This window comes from Melopsittacus undulatus, chromosome 1 (assembly GCF_012275295.1).
Source record: "Melopsittacus undulatus isolate bMelUnd1 chromosome 1, bMelUnd1.mat.Z, whole genome shotgun sequence".
Lineage (NCBI taxonomy): Eukaryota > Metazoa > Chordata > Aves > Psittaciformes > Psittaculidae > Melopsittacus > Melopsittacus undulatus.
In genome coordinates this window covers 26,718,625-26,733,326 of record NC_047527.1, presented here as the reverse complement: position 1 = coordinate 26,733,326, position 14,702 = coordinate 26,718,625, and the positions used below count along the sequence as shown (strand labels likewise).

Genomic DNA, 14,702 nt, shown 5'->3' with positions numbered 1-14,702 from the left:
AAAGGAACTAAAATACTGGGGTTTTTTTCTCTAAATAAGCCTGTTGGCGAAAAAAAAAAAAAGGAAAATAGGTAAATATCACAAAGGAAGCTTTTATAGAATAAAAGACTGCAAACATATCATTCTTCCTTCCCAAATGCAGACCTAAAAATCAACAGTAGATCTAGTCTCTCCATAAATTACATGATAGCAGAAAACTCACGTAAAATAGTACATCAGGTAGCATATTCAGGTATTTTAAATTTTGGACTTACATATAATAAGTAAATATATAAATACAAGCTGACCAATACCACTCTTATTCTGACCCAGTTATCTCCACAGTTCTGAGGAACTAAAGCAAGCAGTGTAAATAGATCAATGAAACACATACCTGTCTATGGCGAGATCTAAATTCTGCTATCAACACAGAAATGTAAATTTCTCTTGAATTAATCCACATGTTACTTTACATAACAAAAGTAGTTGAAAACATTGCTAATTATTCTTGAGAGCCTAGGGCTCTTACCCAAATAAATTATTACAATGTCATTTTCATTTTTATCTTCTTGGGGATTGTCTATCAGACAGTAGACATTTAGCAAGCTTATTCTTCTAAAATATATTTTCTAATTACTGCTTATAAAGATGCTTAACATTCTGTTCTCTCAAGAGCAACAAATACCTGTTTAGAGGTTTCTATGTCTAGGAAGGAAAGACAGCATTTAAAATCATTTATGGTAAGGCATCAGACAACAGTCAGAAGCACTGAGTTTGTAAAACATGTGAGCAGTATTTGCTGTAAATTAGGTAATACGTTTCACACAGATTTAAACAGGGCTAGACCTGGTCTCGTTACAGTTGAAGGGAAAACTGCCTGTTTTTCTGTCAGCAGGGAAATGTTGCATTCTTTATATCCCTAACCTATACTATTAAAATATATAAATATAAAATATACAAACATATAAAAAAATTAGGATATAAATCCCTATATTATTAAAAATAATGCACTCTAAAGACATAAGAAAGTGTTAGCCTTTTGCACTCAAGGATACTGTTCTTAATGCGCAGGGCATCAGAGTGACAGGGTAAAAAATGTAATTCCATAAAAATGAAGTTATGTCCTTAGTTTTATCAGAAGTACAGGTGTATGGTGTGATCTGAGGTGATCTACATTATCCACGGGATGGCAGATATATCATCAGACATTTAGGAGGCCTATGCTTTTCTATAACATCATCTAGAGGCCAAGCAAGACAAACCCCAGGGACAGTACAGTATCAAGTACCTAGACAAGGATTAATGAATCCCCACCATTGCAGAGGGCAGGGATTCAGACCCAAATTACAACATCTGAATGTCAGTGTCTACAGGTGTCTTAACACCCTCTACCATCACTTAAAATTGGGAACAGGATTTAGAAAACTAAAGAGAAGTGTCTAATGTCACCTGAGATTACTTAGGACACACAGCCTGGCTTCCTAAAAAGATGCAGCTTTTGTAGACCCCATGTTATTTCTGTCAGCCTTTTGCACATCTCAGACAAAGGCACATCAAACAGTGCTGGATGCCCATTCATAAGCAACTGAATCATATTAATAGTGAATACTAACAGTAGAGCCCAGAAAAAGATCCAATTCACTCTGATACAAACATTAACTGGTTGATCAGATGAATCAGTTTCTCTCTTTCACTGACTTCAGACTTATTAATATATAGGATACAGGTACAGCATATTTGAACACCTAAATTTAAGTATTGTTTTCTCAAAACAAATCCCTTTCCAAATCTAACCTTACAGCTTGCACACTTGCTGGAAAATTTACTTCATCCAAATCTCCCTGCACAAATCTCACCATCAGGGTGTATACCAATAAACAGACTCAACACTGACTATCTTGAGATCCTTGTTTCCCAAGTGTTAAATAATTTGCAAAGCACAGACATTATGACAGCGCATATATGTCAGTGTCATGAACATCTTTAAATCTGTGTTTGTGACCACAGTAATGATGTAATGCATGAAATTCCAAAAGAAGATTCTTTAACAGAGCGCAATACCTATTTATCCATAACACACCTACTAACATCCAGTTTTATTCACTAAGTATTAATACTGCAATACAAGGCACAGCACTTTAAGAAAATTATCATAAGTTAGTCAAGTCCTCCTGAGACTGTGTCAGCAATCCACACACACATCTACATTATCTTCTAGAATCAGGCAATGTTAGTCCATTTCAACTCTACTAAGGATTTCAAATTGAGTGAAAAAATAAATCCTTCATTTCTTTCTGCCCCTCCTCTATTTTTCATTCTGTGAAGTCAAAGAAATACACTGAACTACCAACTGGTGAATGTCATCTATGCCTATAAACAGCTTCTATCATCCTGGATTACAGAACAGACATCACTTTCTATCAGAAATTGCTTAACCTCAGCCAACTTCAATCTCTTGCCAGTAGCCAAAGGAAAAGTCTATTGAAATGAAATCTTCCACTGTAGTTTTCCCTACTGTACTTTTACCAGGTTCGGGGTTTTTTTGAATTCTAATTTTGTAAGTCCCACCACTGTGAATTTTAAAACTTGACAAAACTCCAGCAAATATACAATAGTTAGCAGTCCTGCACTGGCAGAGAAATAGGCTCTTGATAAATCTTTCCATCTCTAATATCTCTGATTCTATGGCTCAATAATGAATAATGACTTTCCTTGGCTGCAGGCAATAGTCTGTATGAAGACAAGTTAACAGGAAAGAACACTAAAAAAATATGATCAAAACAGGAGATAAGAAAGAAAGAAGTAAGAAAAAAAAGTAAGGAGGAAAGTGGAAAGAAGGAGGGTCATAATGTGAAATCATAGTACAGGAACCCTGTAAAACAAGATTCGGTTTCCACTTCTACCATACCTAAGATGTCAGCATAGCAAGGCTCTTATTTTCCCAGTGCCTCATCCTTACACTACTATGTTTTTAACATCCAGGGATACATGAGCAGCACGTCTGCCTATTAGTGGTGTCTAATAAAACACATTAATACCTGGAGCACTGAAAGGCCAATCTTTTATTGTACTTCATATAAATCCACAAATATTCAAACAAAAAAGAAGCAGCTTAGATACTGTGATGATAAGGTAATATGAATGTTTCTGGAACAATTTACTTACTAAAAAGTACATTCATTCAAAAAAAGAGCATTTTTTAATTTTTCATTTTATAACATTTACAATCTGATCCAAAATCCATTTTATTTGTTTAGACTTTTACATTTATTTAAATACATTCTTAGCAGACTATCTGGTTTTGTACTGGGGTAACAAAAATTATTCAAACTTTAATTCTGAAAGAGGATGTGATACTTTCTATCTTCAGCCATCTAATGACATTCTCCACATAACCCTACTGATAATGTTCTCTACCAAGTTTTGGTACTTAGACTTTAAAAAAGGTCAATAAAACTAAATTAGCCGGGGTTTGAAGTGTTGTAGACATGTTTTTCACCTTTTTTGATCTGGTATTTGTCTCTTTTAACATATTCACTACTTGAATTACTACACAGGTGATCAAACTGAAATGCTGTATTTTATTATATCCCTCTACTACTTATTATGAAAAATGTTAAATAGTTCTGAGACAAGTGAGTGAAGACATATTACTGGCTCTTTTACATCACTTCTATTGATCTTGACAAGCATTGGAAAACGCAGCAAACATTCTTCAATTATTCTACTTCATATTTGTACAAGAAACGTTACAAAGATGAGTAAGCTATGTGATCGATATGAAGACTCATGACGCAACTGGACACAAAACTCAGATCTCCATGCCCACATGCCACAGTCACTTACATCACCTCCTTTTCCAAACATGTTTAAAAATACATGCAACAAAGAAAGAGATAATAAAGACCTTACCAAAGCTGGCATTCCATGTACAAGTAATGAAGGACAGAAGTATCAGAATCCAGCACTGTATAATCAATGAGGAAAATAAAAGAATGGAACACAATTCCAGGTTCTGTTTGTTCATGGTTTGGGGATTTTTTACATACATTATTTTATTTTTTAAAATATACCAAGTAATGAGAAAAAAAAAAAAAAAAGAAAAAGCCTCACTCACCAAAACTAAAATCATGCAGTAGAGTTAGCACTATAAAACTATTACTTGTAGTAATAATAACAGATTTTATTGTGTGGAAGACAGATCGTTTTTTATACATCCAATTAACTGTATTATTATTATTCTGTACAGCGTGTAAACCATGACACGTAGACAAACACAACCTGTCAATTTCTCTGCAAAGACAGTGGGTCACAGCAATACCCTAGGAGAGCATCACACAACCAGTCTGAGGTAAGAAAGAAAAATATGACAGGATCATCACCTTCAGATCTGGATGCAATACAAAACATGAAGCAATTTCCTCTTTGGCGCATGTTGCAAATGCCCACTGATACATTTAAAGGAATTGACTTTCTACCCATTGAAAGCAATGCTTGGTTTCCTCTTTTGCAATCATGTTTTAAAGAAATAGATATGTTTCCATGTGCCTTTCAGGTGGTAATTTTCTGACAAGGCAAGTCTCCCCCTTGTCAACCTGTATTTCACACTTGTAAGTGAAATTTGATTATACGTCAGCAAAAATGAACAGAACCAATGAAATAAAATGGCTGTTTCTCTACAAAATCAGGAGGAAAAAATTAAAGACCAGATTTTATGAGGTTAGCATTTCTTTTCAAATTATCCATACAACTGTGAAACCAGTTCAACTGTTTCATAGAATAGAAAAACACACAGCTGCATCTTCATGTATTACAGACATGTCATGTGAGAGGGAAAAGCTTATGAAAAATCTGAAAAGTGGATTTGTCTCACAGCAGCTGCTTTGTCCCCCATAATTGTGGCATGGTATGAAGAGTACTGCTGAGTTAATACAACCAGAATCTTCAAAGCTGAGGGCATCAGTCTCAGAGGGACATTCTTCCCCTAACCTATGAGCTGTCCAGTACTGAGGCAAAACCACTGCTACCAAGAGGCAGCAGCAGAGAGACAAATCTACTTCCACCCTGGCCCTGCAGTGACAGACACTGTTTTAAGATGCAGCTATAAGGAATTTGTTCCAATATTCCTCCCAACATGCAGAGGCATCTTCTATGAATGTTCCACAGTACAACTGTCCCATTCCACACTGCTATTCCACACTGGGGTCAATTACAGTACAATTCATAAAGAATTAATACAAAAGGCAAAATATTTTTCATTGACAGTCACAAAACAATTGTCAAATAATATGCTTTATCAATGTTTTCTCACAATGTGATAAAAACTGCTCTTTTTCTACAATGAGAACCCATCAAGTGACTTTAATGTTCTATTGTGGCTCTTTGCTTCAGCTGCATATCCCATGTCACAGCAGTTTTAATCCCAAAATTTTAAACCCCTTTCCAAATAATGGGTTCAAGTCTCATCACCTGAGACTCGGTTGCCTAATGCCAAAACTGAAATCACAGGAGACAAGTTCTTTCACATCCTGAAGCCTTTATCCTGAAGTTAACAGGAGATGTTAAGCATGACAAGAACACCTGAACAAGCCCCTAAGTCAATTATGTACTGTAATACATCAAAAGGTATGCTAGGAACATTATGATCACATTTGAAGTGCAGATTACTCCTCAACTGGTATAATCCAGCTGTTAGTAAGTAGAGAAACATTGTACCAACACTTACGGTTAATAACTAAAACTACAGAAATATTTTTTTCTATGTCAGTAATTTATATGTCAATTTTAATTCAGCAAAGAAATAAATTGTTACCATGTACTTGTTCTTACTATACAGCAAAGATGCTTATAATGAATGACGATAAGCAGGAACATGAATGAACAGTTGCCAGGCAACCGATAAATAAAGGTTCCAAAAAGCATGACCCCTCTTTAAAGGATAAAGCTCTAATTATAATTATTTTTCAAATCCATTTCAGTGCCAACTAAAACCATGTTTGCAGTACTAATCCTGGTCTTCCTCATACAAAATGAAACCAAATCTGTCATTTGACATATCACAGATAACAAATTAAACAGATTTAACCTGCTCCTTCAGATTATGGTCAATAATGTGGTTTGATGATAGCAAACAGGTCAGACAACAGAGTGGAATCAGACATAGAGAGGTGAGAAGAACTAAGCAATTTAAATAGATAATTAATTTTTTCTTTTTTAAGTTACATTGTTAAAAGATCGTCAAAAAGCATTAAGCCAAAGTTCTCCAGTGTTTAACTCCACAGTAAAGTAGAAGAATGAGACAGACTAAAATACTGAAAACAGATACAGTTTGAAATGTTTTCTATATAATACTGCATTCTAGCTTATAAACTCTTACAACTCTGTCTTGATGAGTGCATAAGAAGAGCTGAGGTGCCTAGAGCAAGTACTGACCTTTTAGATGGATTCAAATAAAACTGACGAAGAGCAGCATAAATCTTAAACCAGTTAAAGAACACAATATATCCACTCTGAAGAAACAATGAATGGTTATGCAGTTTAACATTATGCCTTCTGAATAATGGAAGGCGGAAAGCTTGCATTTGTTCAGGGGTTTTAGGTAGGCTAATAGATTGTATATTTGTTTTAGTAAGACCTCATGTCAGAAAACATTAGGAATATCATAATTTTGGAAGTATTCCTAATTTTGGTAGATTTATCTTTCCCTACATAAAGTGATTACATAAATCTTTTAGCCATTTTATTTTTTTAGTTGAATTGAGAATCACTAAGAGGTCTGACGTTTAAACACAAAACAGGCAAAAATTTCCAATAGGACAGTAAGATGAACCACAAGTATAAACAAATGTCTCGGTCTAACATATTACATCAATTGTGAACTCATAAGAACCGTGACCATCTTTTCAATCTGTCTTTGAACAACATATATGCAACATAATCCATAAACTTCCCCGCAACATCAGAAGCACAAAATAATTTCCTGCTTTACAGTAGAAAATTGACCAACTGAAATTTTTGTAAACAGGAATTATTGTTTATATTACAGTAGAGAATGTACTCTGCCAGCTACCAGTCTCTATACATATTTCTTCCTATCAAATGAGAGCCAGTTCATTATATAGTAGTCATTCACCTTCTACGACAAGAAAGTGTTCTGTTGCCTATCAATCAGACACTTAACTTTCCCATTATTTTTCTTATCTAGATATATCTACTCATTAGAAGCCTTTACAGGTTTTCTATGCATCTGAATTTCCTCAAAAGCAAATATGAAATACACCACATTATATCTGTATTCTTATTGACTAGTATTTCACCCGCTAATCACCTCCACCACCTGATTCAGTAATTCCTCTCCATCCTAGTAATTTCAATTTGAACTTCTTGTTCTAACAAAAATCCAATTCATTTAGCTCATACCTTATATAAAAGTAAGATTCAGATTTTAAATAACTGAGAATCATGTACATTGACTACAACTAGAAACAACACAGAACATCGTGGGAAGTTCCTTTTAGAACACATGCCACTAGTTATACCAAAACCATCTTAAATGCTTCTATACAGTTTTGATCTCGAATTTTAACAAATTATAAAAATATTGTGTTGCACTTGCAAGCCTGATAATCAAACCCACTTCTTAAGAAGTGTGTAAAGGTGATACTGGATGACTTTTTCCCATTCCAAATGTATATTCCTTTTCAGTTACCAGCTGAAGAATTAAACTGGTCTGGTTTTAAGCTTAAAAGACCCAAAGCCTATGCGAGAAAAGGTGATGCTTTACCATTCAGCAGGATATGGAGGCTAATTGTAAGGTTATTAACAATGAAAACAATGGGGTTCACAGGCACTTCTTACCATAAAAGAAACTAATGGTATTTTCCTGAAGTTCAGATTCTACTGTATTTTGTTCCACAGTACGCAATTTAACACTTCCACCTCTGAAAATGAAGAAATAACTGTATGGCCTTAAAGAGCTGTGTAATTTTCAAACCTACACTAGGGATTCAGGTCTACACATTTAGCATTAGAAGAAGGAAAACAGAGCATAACTGCCAGCTTGAGGAGAGAGATGATGAAGCATGCTTTCTCTCTAGTATTTTCCACATCACAGACACAGTCAATGAAGCTAGGTGCCATTCTAAAAAAATACTTCTTTGCTCAACAGGGTTTACATAGATGCTCAATTGAGTAACAGTAGGCAGTATTAGCATCAGGAGATTAATTCTAGATGCATGCTGATCCTGTCTTCCAAACAAGGTATTCTTGTTTCAGTAAGCATTTTTCCCTTAACAAAATGGTGACATCATTTTTCAATTTCTTTTCTAGTGAATATTTCATAGTAAATACACACATATATATAATTTAAATATATAAATAAATCAACAAAAAACATTAGAAGATAAACTCATAGGATGATACCAGCTCAAACAGTACAATATTATTGGCTTTAGGAACACAAGAATATATACGTACAGTCTATATAGATGATACCTGTGAAAGATGATCTGTAGACACTCCAAAAAACATTGAATCATAGAATAGTTAGGGTTGGAAAGGACTTCAAGATCATCAAGTTCCAACCACCTGCCATGGGCAGGGACACCTCACACTAAACCATGTCACCCAAGGCACTATCCAACCTGGCCTTGAACAGTGTCAGGAACAGAGTATTCACAACCTCCCTGGGCAACTCATTCCAGTGCCTCACCACCCTCACAGTAAAGAACTTCCTCCTTATATCCAGTCTAAACTTTCTCTGTATAAGTTTGAATCTGTTACCCCTTGTCCTGCCACTACGATCCCTAATGAAGAGTCCCACTCCAGCATCCTTATAAACTCCCCTTCAGATATTGGAAGGCTGCTATGAGGTCTCCACGCAGCCTTTTCTTCTCCAGGTTGAACAGACCCAACTTTCTCAGCCTATCTTCATATGGGAGGTGTTCCAGTCCCTTGATCATCCTCGTGGCCCTCCTCTGGACTTCTTTTGACAGTTCCATGTCCTTTTGATGTTGAGGACACCAGAACTGCACACAATACTCCAAGTGAGGTCTCACGAGAGCAGAGTAGAGGGGCAGGATCACCTCCTTTGACCTGCTGGTCACGCTCCTTTTGATGCAGCCCACGATACGGCTGGCTTTCTGGACTGTAAGCGCACACTGATGGCTCATGTTCATTTTCTCATTAACCAACACCCCCAAGTCCTTCTCTGCAGGACTGCTCTGAATCCCTTCTCTGCCCAACCTGTAGCTGTGCCTGGGATTGCTCCCACCCAGGTGTAGGACCTTGCACTTGGCATGGTTAAACTTCATGAGGCTGGCATCACCCCACCTCACAAGTGTGTCAAGGTCCCTCTGGATGGCATTCCTTCCCTTCAGTGTATCAACCAAACCACATAGCTTTGTGTCATCGGCAAACTTGCTGAGGGTGCACTCAATCCTATTGTCCATGTCAGCAACAAAGATGTTGAAGAAGATTTGCCCCAAAACCAATCCCTGAGGGACACCACTCAGTACTGTTCTGCAGCAGGACATTGAGCCATTGACCACAACTCTTTGAGTGGGGCCAGCCAGCCAATTGTTTATCTACCGAGTGGTCCACCTATCAAATTGATGACACTCCAATTTTGAGACAAGGATGTCATGTGGGACAGTGTCGAATGCTTTGCACAAGTCCAGGCAGATGACGTCAATTGCTCTACCCTCGTCCATCAGTTCCGTAGCCCCATCATAGAAGATCACCAAATTGGTCAGGCAGGCTTTCCCCTTAGTGAAGCCATGCTGGCTGTCACCAAGCACCTTGTTGTTTTTCATGTGCCTTAGCATGCTTTCTAGGAGAATCTGCTCCAAGATTTTGCCAGGCACAGAGGTGAGACTGACTGGTCTGTAGTTCCCTGGGTCATCCATTTTCCCCTTCTTGAAAATGGGGTTATATTATCCTTTTTCCAGTCATTGGGAACTTCACTTGACTGTCATGATTTTTCAAATATGATGGACAGTGGCTTAGCAACTTCATTCACCAGCTAATCATACAAAGGAGTTACCTTCAAGCAACAGAAGGTATTATCACTATATTGAGACACCTGGGGAGGGCGGGAAGGGAAAGTTGCTTGTTCTATTACCTTTTGTGGGTTTTGTTTCAGTTTTTCCAGTTTTACATTTAAAACATTCTTTTAACAACTATTATTCCATCCACTATCTCATTCATGTCTACCTTCCTCTGCAAGTGTACAGAAATAGCTGAAAATAGTAGAGAAACTCTACACTGATGGACTAATTCTTCTGTTAGTGCACTTACTTAGTGATCGTTTTGAACCAGTAGTTCAGTACTGAGAAGACGGAGCTAGCAGTGTAGTCCTTAGCTTTTCACATGATGTCAGAAACAAAGTCTCACAAGAATGCAACTGGCAACCACTGTACTTTGAAAATTAATGCTAAAATCTTCCAACACATAAGACTATGTGAACCCTAAGCTTTATCATGATTAAAATATCAGTTTACAATCATCTGTCATGCAGCTTTACCATAAAGCTCTCACTGACTCAAGAGTGCAAGTGTGCCCCTCCAGAGTCCTGTACTCCAGTATCTGAATCCTACGTAACTATGTCTATACATGAAATACTGTATACATGAATACATTTCTGGATTGACAACTCAGCTATCATCGGAAACTTACAGACTTCATCCATGAAAATGTATAGTTAAAAGAAATTTCACAGAGGGTTACCAAACTACGAGGAACAATAATGTTCACACAAGCTTGTAAACTCCAGCTTTCTGTTTTCTTTTAAAAGATAATATTATTATTTATTGTCTTTGAGCTATAGTAGTATCTGTTAAGAACTGCCCTGGCTCACAGCCTAACAAACCCACATTGAAATAAACATACCAAAACAAAACGTTATATACTATTGCACACATTTTGTCTATCGGTCAGGAATGTGAATTAAATGAGAAAGAACAACAAAAAGAAGTAAATGATCTCCACATTTTCTAATGTTCAAGAGGTATTATCTGGACTTTGCTTAGAGACAGTAAGGAATTAAAAAAAAACAACAAACCCACTGCTTTCTAACCACCCTAAGCATTTTTCAGTAACACTTCATTCAACTGTATGTACACTACTTCTTTTCTGAACCATACTTTGTATATTCATATTGTTATAAGAAATACTTGTCATATTTTCATAATTTACTATTAAGTACAACTGGTTTATGCACTTGTGCTGACACGGAGGATTGTACAGTACAATACATGCATGCTGTTGCCAAGTCTTTTGCCTCAAATTTCCCACGCTTTTAGCCTTTGCTGTTCTCAGTGAAGGGAAAGTTGAATTTTCAGTGCTATTCAAACAATGTGAACATGGCAATGGCTGTTCTGGGGCAGATCTTAGGTCTACATAGCCCAGGATCATGTCACTGAGAGTTGTCAAAGGCCCACGGTAAAGCTGCATATTAGGAAAGCTTAAATACCAGAGTAACTCCCTGAAACTCTCTTAGCTCCCAGCAATTTGTGGCTCAGACTTAAATATGAAAACGGACTGGGAGCACTGACATATGATAACACACTTTGTTTCTGAAGAGCTGAGATGAAGAACAAGAGATGGCCTATTTCAAAAGGGAGAAATATGTGCTCTCATCACAGACACATGCTACTTCGTTCCACCCAGCAGTGTTTCTTGCTCCCGATACTGCCTTTGCCCTCAAAATGTACGGTTTTCCATATGGAAGAGGTGGCAAAAAAGAAAGTGCTTCCCTTCTTTTCTCATAAAACCTCCTTCTGACTGGAGTTGGCCTCCTGTTCATATTCCACTTGACTAAACCAATCTTTTTTCTCCTCCCACACTAGCTCCATCTGCCGCCCGTCTCTCCAGCAGAGCCAGATGCCAGCAAAGCAGACTACTGTGGGAGGAGAAAGTTCTGTCGCTGGAATTTCTTCCCTATACCCTGCAGGGGGCCAGCCTGTGAAGCCTAGAGAGGATACAGAGAGCAACTTCCTCTCTTCCATACTGTCTTCCCCTGCTCATCGGTAAAGGCAGCTGAGGACATGAGCAAAAGAAGGATAAAACTTCAACGTGCACTCTGAAATTTGTGACTTTAATATTTATATATCAAAAGTCTCACAACTGTATTCTGTACCTGAACACAGTACACACCACATAAACATGAAAGGAGACAAGAGTCCTGCCCCAAAGAGCTTACAATCAAACAGAAGCAGAGATGCACACTGCTTATATGGAACAAGCAAGACCAACTAGAACGTAGATGACAGAGAAAAAAAAGACTAGGACTAATAAACGGGAAATACCTTAACGATGGAGTAAAAAGACAATACTGTCTGAAGCAATACAAGTCAAAGAGACAAGCTATGGATGTGTGCTGTTAAGCTGAGAGGAGGACTGCATGTGGCAAGGGAAACTGCCTGTATAGGAAAAGACTTGAATGAAAGCAATCATGGGGAAAGAAAAAGTGGGGGTGTTTTTACACATTTCAGGTCATCTTGCGTGTCTCAGAGGGGGAAGAAGTACAGGTAAAAACTTCAGACAAAGAAGGAAACAGTCTAGGAACAGAGGATCATCTGCAGGAGTAATTCTGACAAGAGACAGTAGCAAAAATGAGTGTCAGTGAGTGAGAACAAGAGCTCATGTGAAACAAGCAAGTGCACATATGTGCGAGACAGAGAAAAAGCCACTGGCTTTATTCTCTGAAAGAATTGTGGGAACCCAAGGGATGAAAGAAACTAGAAACAAAAATTGGGGCAATGGATGGGTGCAGCATAAAGTTTGGAGTGGCACTGGCAGGATGGAAGAAAGTGAAGGCACACAGGGATTTATGAGAAAAACAGAAGTTGAAAGAGCCCATATTAAATTAAAAAGAGACACATGACAAGAAAGATGAGGAAGTCGAACAGGCAGGGAAAAGAAGACGGAAATACACACATCACGTTGAAACAGATTAAGAAACGGGGCTCACAGCAGAACGAATGAAGTGACAGGAGAGAAAAAGACAGAAAGAATATACGCAAAGACTATAAGTAAGTAAAGGAACATCAGTTAACAAAAAGCACTACGTAAAAAACCCAGACGGAAAACTGGGAGTGTACAAAAGAGTGACTGTAAGTGGATGCCCGCTGAATTCTCAGTGTCACTGTAAACTCTTAGGGTTTGCCCCATCTAGATATCCCCACATTTTATTTTTCACTTGGAAAAATGCTGTTTCCTGGTCCTCCACACCCTCAAACTTTTGTGCTCTAGCTGCACCTTTATGCCGTGGCAACTTTTGTTGACTTTGAATAGGAAACTGTCAAATACTTTACCACAAAGAAACGTGCCAAAATCTTGTTTCCTTCCTCTGGTTCCCATAAGGCTCTTTCATTCATTCTTCATTTTTTTTTTTAAAAAAAGGAGAACTCAGCAACACAGTGTTCTCTTAAGCCCAAGATATTCACAGTCTTCCCTGAGATACATCCTTTACCCCAAGAGTCCCCCGTGCCCAAGGCGAGGATCTCCCCTCCACGCTGGGCGGGCGAAAGCAGCTCGGCTGCTGAGGCTGCGCCCGGCGCCCAGCTCCGCGCTTTGTGCGGCTGTGGACAGCGGGATCTCCGGCCGAAAAGCATCCAGCGGGCAGGGAACTCAAGGAGAGGAGCTAGCTATCGGCTGCTGGAAAGAAAGCCATCAGAGACGTTTACCCTGACTGCTGGAAGACATAGCTGACTGGCTATTTCATTTCGGTTAAGGGATGGAAGGGAAGGGGGAATGGGAGAGGGGGAGCACACGCTCGCACAAGCATACGGTTAATCTTACCTCCACATTGAAATACTGCTCCGCTTTGCACACTGTAGCACATAAAATCCAAAGGAAGGTTTGCAAGAAAAACACCCTAGACTGAGACACGAAATCCAACCGGCTTCCAGTGCTGGATGCGAGTACGATCATAGTGAACTGTGCTTCAGCGGGTGGAAGATCTTTCTCTCACCTTGCCTTAAACAAATACACAAACAAACCAACCCCCGGCCGTGTCGGTGAAGAGCCCGTAGCGCAGGTTCACCCACAGCAGGGGAGGAGGAGGAGCAGGCGCTTCACAGCACTGGCGGCGGCAGCGGCAGGGTCAGCTCTCGCTCATCCTCACCACCAGTCCCGTAAAGAGGGAATGTGGCGTCCGAGTGCAACCGCAGCTTCAGTACGGCTCCCCTCTGCCCAGCAGCAGCAACCGCCTCTCCGTGTCCTCCCTTCTCTACCTCTCCTCCCTCCTCCTCCTCCTCCTCCTCCTCCTCTTCTCCCTCCTCCTTCTATCTCCTCCCCCTCCCAGGGAAGGCCGGCCTGGCGGAGCGGCTCAGCTCGGCTCGGCTTGGCGCCGCTTGGCGCGGCTCGGCGCGGCTCGGCACACTGCCTTGCCTTGCCTTGCCTGGCCCGGCCTGGCCTAACTTCGCCTCGCCTCACATCGCCCCCCGCCGATCCCCTCCACTCCAGAATGTTCAGCCGAAATCTACATGGCCCCGCCTATTGGGCGTTTCACAGGCAGTGGGTCCGCCAGGCGGCCCTGCCGCTCCGCCGCCGTGCGGCCGCGCTGGCCGCGCAGCCAGGCTGCTGCAAACGCGCTGCCTCCGAGAGCGGCTGTGCGGGGGGACCGCGTGGGAGGCGCGCTCGGCCTTTCCTTACATGATCGTACCCCAACAGCCGTACGAGAGCCCGATCTGCTGGCAGGGCGGCCCGCCCCTCCCCTCCTC

At 39.6% G+C, this 14,702-nt stretch overlaps 1 protein-coding gene across 1 annotated transcript in view; it reads right to left on the bottom strand.

The window, feature by feature from the left end:
- Nucleotides 1-14,192, bottom strand: part of MMP16 (matrix metallopeptidase 16) — a 182,881-nt gene extending 168,689 nt beyond the window's left edge. The window contains exon 1 of the mRNA XM_005150847.4: nt 13,780-14,192. Within this exon, the coding sequence (XP_005150904.1) occupies nt 13,780-13,911 (132 nt within the window). The 5' untranslated portion in view covers nt 13,912-14,192. The remainder of the gene's footprint in view (nt 1-13,779) is intronic.
- Nucleotides 14,193-14,702: the final 510 nt, after the last annotated feature.